Source organism: Melozone crissalis, unplaced genomic scaffold (genome assembly GCF_028551555.1).
Source record: "Melozone crissalis strain CALT ecotype California unplaced genomic scaffold, PUWL_Pcris_2 ptg000036l_1, whole genome shotgun sequence".
NCBI classification, from domain to species: Eukaryota; Metazoa; Chordata; class Aves; order Passeriformes; family Passerellidae; genus Melozone; species Melozone crissalis.
This window is the reverse complement of record NW_026535814.1, coordinates 12,623,437-12,627,632: the sequence shown is the minus strand read 5'-3', so window position 1 is coordinate 12,627,632 and position 4,196 is coordinate 12,623,437. Positions and strand designations below refer to the sequence as shown.

General features: G+C 51.0%; 1 protein-coding gene across 1 annotated transcript; it reads left to right on the top strand.

Moving 5' to 3' along the window:
- The first annotated feature begins 2,222 nt into the window (after positions 1–2,222).
- Positions 2,223–2,874, top strand: PMAIP1 (phorbol-12-myristate-13-acetate-induced protein 1). The gene is made up of 2 exons (XM_054283558.1): positions 2,223–2,274; positions 2,675–2,874. The coding sequence occupies exons 1-2, from the start codon at positions 2,223–2,225 to the stop codon at positions 2,872–2,874; spliced, it is 252 nt and encodes an 83-aa protein (XP_054139533.1).
- Positions 2,875–4,196: the final 1,322 nt, after the last annotated feature.

Sequence of the window (4,196 nt, the reverse complement as noted above, 5' to 3'; positions counted from 1 at the left end):
TGACTGTCAAAGGCCAGCTCTGCCTGAACAGAGCTGAGTTACTAACAGCAGTGTTCCTACAGCTGAAGGGACCCCAAGCACATCAGGTCAAGGAAATTAGCCCACATGCCATTTAGGTTTTATACCAGCTGAGCGACAAAGGCAATACATCCTCAAAAACATTAGAAACTTCTCTGTGGCCAACCTGAGCTGCTCTGACACCAGGTCACAATCTGGCAGGGTGCACTGTGTGGTGCTGACAGAGCCAGTTTACTGTTTCGGCCTTGCAAAAGCCTCATCCAGCTACAGCTTTCATGTAGACATCTCACCCTGAGAATGCCCTCTCTGTGAGCTCGCACCACTGCCCCTCGCACATGCCAACCCTGCAGCACCACTGTGCCAGCTGCCTCCTGTCGGGCACCAAGGGGGCTGAGGTTTCCTACACAGGGAGAGAAATCGGCCGTTTCAAGTGTACCATCATTCTGGGAAATAGCAGGGAAAAGGCTGTCTGCAGTGAGCTGGTGACGATTCCCCTTTTAATGGAACTTCAAAGTCACAAGCATTTCTAGACACTTGACACAGGCTCCTATGCCATAGAATGGAGTCTCTCAACATCCTGTTGTGGGTCTGTATTACACTATGACATTTTAAGTTGTGTTTTGATGGGAGAGGCAGTAATTTACTGACTTTCAGCCACAAATCAGTCCTTTGTTATGTCTGACCCATCTGTGCTTTCTTTACATCAAGCAGTTTTAATTTTCCCCTAAAAGCAGAAGTCCATGGCATGTGTGACAACATGAAATATCAACTCTCTGAGAGAGGGGAGGCAGATGAGGGATCCATGTATCACTGGCAGCTCTCCCAACATGGTGCAGCAATCACAAAGACATGAGGTGACTTTTTTCCAGCTCTTGCTTCTTACAAAAAGCAAGACCATCTAAAATTACAGCCAGCACAGGTAAGTGTGCCCAGGCATGTGTCAGCCAGAGCCATGCCATGCAGACCCTGCCCTGCCACAGGGAAGATCCAGCAGTGGGGGGGTGGCCCCAAGCTGTTTCAAATGGCACATGAGTATGGGCTAGCTTGTTTCCCCATGCTTGGTTTGAGGGCAAGGTCACCATCACTTTGAATAGGAAGAAGGTTTAGAGAATTGGGGTTGCCCAGCCTGGTGAAAAGGAGGCTCTGGGGATTCTTTATGGCAGCCTTCCAGTACCTGGAGGAGGCCTATAAGAAAATCTGGGACAGATATTTTAGAAGGGCCTTTTGCAATAGGACAAAGGGTAATGATTTAAACTAGTAGTGCATTGATTAGATTAACTATAAGGAAGAAGTTTTGCATTTGTATGGTGAAATACCAGCACAGGCTGCCCAGAGAGGTGGTGGATGCTCCATCCAGGGAAACATTGAGGGTTAGGTTGAATGGGGCTTAGAGCAACCTGATCTAGTAGAAGATCTTTCTGTCTTTGTGGCTACAAGCAACAAAATACAATGGGGCTGATCTAGGCAACCTTTAAGAAATCCCTTCCAAATCAAGCTATTCTAAACCTCTGTGATAATAACACACCCTATCTGTTTCTTCTGCTTGTTCAAGCACTCTCCATCCTTCCACCTCTTCTTCCTCAGAATCATCATCGCAACCCTCTCCATCTTTCCAGAACCACCACAAGCACAGCCCACCCTCCCATCTCTCTTTGCCTAGAGCAAGGCCACCTCGCCCCTCTCCTGTTCTTACCCAGACGATGCAAACCCCACCTTCATCTCCCCTGACCCGCCACAAGCCCACCCCACACCTCCATCCCCTTTTCCCTTAGCACTCCGCATGCCTGCACCTCGCCTGCCCCGCGCACATCCCATCCTCCCGTCTCCATCTGCCCCGCACAGCGCATCCCTCCAGCCCTCTCCGGGCGGGCAGCGTGGGCGGTGTCCGGGCCGTGGCCCCGCGCCGCCCGGGCACGCCGCCGCCTGCCCGCCGGGCGCGGGGGGAGGGATCCCCGCGCCTTTTCGCTACGTCAGGGCCGAGGGAAATCCCCGCTGGACTCGCAGCCGCGCTTTTAGCGCCGCGCTCCGCCCCCGAGCCGGCAGAACGCTGCTGCCGCCGGCCCGAGCGCACCTCGAGCGCTCCGTGCCCCGCCGAACCGAGCCTGGGCCCTCCGTGCCCCGCCGAACCGAGCCTGGGCGCCCCGTGCCGAACCTCGCCGAGCCCCGGAGCTCCGCGCCCCGCCGAGCCCCGTCCCGCCGCCGCGATGATGCCTGGCCGGACCCTGCGCAAAGCCGCGCCGCCTGCCGCTCCTGCAGGTACCGCGGGGTGAAGGAAAGAGGGGACGGGACGGCATGGCATGGGGCAGGGACGGTACAGGACAGGGACAGGGATGGGACACAGCAGGGACAGGGACGGGACACAGCAGGGACAGGGATGGGACACAGCAGGGACAGGGACGGGACACAGCAGGGACACACCGTCCTGCGCCGGGGCGCTGCTGCCCAGCTCCAGCACCGGGTGGGCGGCCAGCGCCCTGCGCGGCTGCCGGAGCCCGTGTGGAGGCGAGAGGGATCCAGCGGCTGCTCCCAGCGAGTGGGGGGCAGAAAGGGTGCGGGGTGGAGTGTGTTTCGTGATGAGGAAAAAGTGAAAAATCGGGCAGAAAGGTACCGTGCTGTGGGGATCTCATGAAGGCGCTAAGCAGGCGCGTTTCCGCAGAGCGAGAGGCGGCGGTGGAGTGCGCCCTGGAGCTGACCCGCATCGGCGACAGGTGGGACCTGCGGCAGAGGCTCCTGAACCTGCTCGCCAAGATCTTCTGCCCCGGAACTTGGGCTGCCCGCAGACACGGCGAGCGGAACGGAAGAGCACCTTGGCTTTGTGGGTTCGGAAGAAGAGGCTCCACAGACATTGGGAGATGAAGAAACCTCAAATCTCGCTGCGTTGTATTTGGGTGACTGCAGCTGCTGGAGGATGGCTATCACATGTTTTCTCTGAAGAATGTTACAGCAATTCTGGCGTATGAATGCCAAGTGGGGAAAAAAGATAATGATGGGCTGAGCCCCTAAACTGTGCATTGGTGACTTGGGGCGAGCTGGTGACCTGGGGAGATTTGGGACAAGACTGAACTTGCCCTTCACCATGGTCTGAGAACGCTTTCAGGAACCTGGTTTCCCCAGCCACCCTCTGGTCCTCATGTCCCACAGCCATGTTTCACCGAGGAGCTCAGCCCGCCTACAGGATGAAGCAAAAAAAAGTGTCAGTCTGTTGGAACTTGGGATCACATACCACACAGAATAAGAAGCCAGTTGCTGACCTTTGACTGCTCCTCCTCTCTAAAGTGTGGATCCTGCTGGACAGGGATCTAGCGGTGTTTATTAAAATTTGTTAAAGACAACCACTATCTTTATTGGAAATTTATTGTTACAGGATGTTGTTTTGCAGACTAAAAGTTGTAATTCTATGAATTAATACAGTGTTGCATAGTTCTAGTCTATAGTATAAGTATGTAGTATAAGTTTATATATATAGTATGTATACATAAAATATAAATGTGTGCACTGCTAGTGCATGTAATGAATATTTAATAGAACTATTCATCAAAAGCTGTTGGTTTAATTTCAAAACACAGTATGAAAAAATGTTCAAAACATGACAAAACTAAATATAAAATGGTATTATATAAACAAAAAAAAGAATAATATTTTCTGATGATAAAGGAAATAAGTCATGCTTCAGAGAGGGAAGCATACTTTGCATAAGGTATGTATCTGAATATATATTACACATACACAGATACATAGGTAATTGTGGAAGGATTCTTTCAATATTACAAAGAATTTTTTGATAACAGTACAATTCTGCTGTGTCTTTATAAGTAACAAAATAACTTCAATAGAAGTAGATCCTAAAGTTGAATCTCAAGTTTTGCTGAGAATGTTATTTATTCAAAGAAAGCAACTACCTCTCTTTGAAGAAATAATATCAATAGAATTGAGCATTTCCGTGGTACAAGAAAGTAGCCTTAGATTTTTGAATGTTTAATTATACTTATGGATAAAGGTTCTTACTTTGTACTTTCTTTCCATTTCATTTCATGGCCTCCTCATCTCAGTTCCAGAATGGTGGAGCTGTGGCAGCACATCCAGTGGATGGTGATGCATCATCACCACTGAGGGCTTACGTGGGATTGACCCATCTCACTGAGGGGATATTACCTTTGGCTGGCTTCAGAGGAGCTGAA

Bases quoted from the DNA above. Each gene is read 5' to 3' on its own strand.
- PMAIP1 (XM_054283558.1), top strand. From the start codon at position 2,223: ATGATGCCTGGCCGGACCCTGCGCAAAGCCGCGCCGCCTGCCGCTCCT. The intron at 2,275-2,674 runs GTACCGCGGGGT...GCGTTTCCGCAG, and splicing joins GCCGCCTGCCGCTCCTGCAG to AGCGAGAGGCGGCGGTGGAG.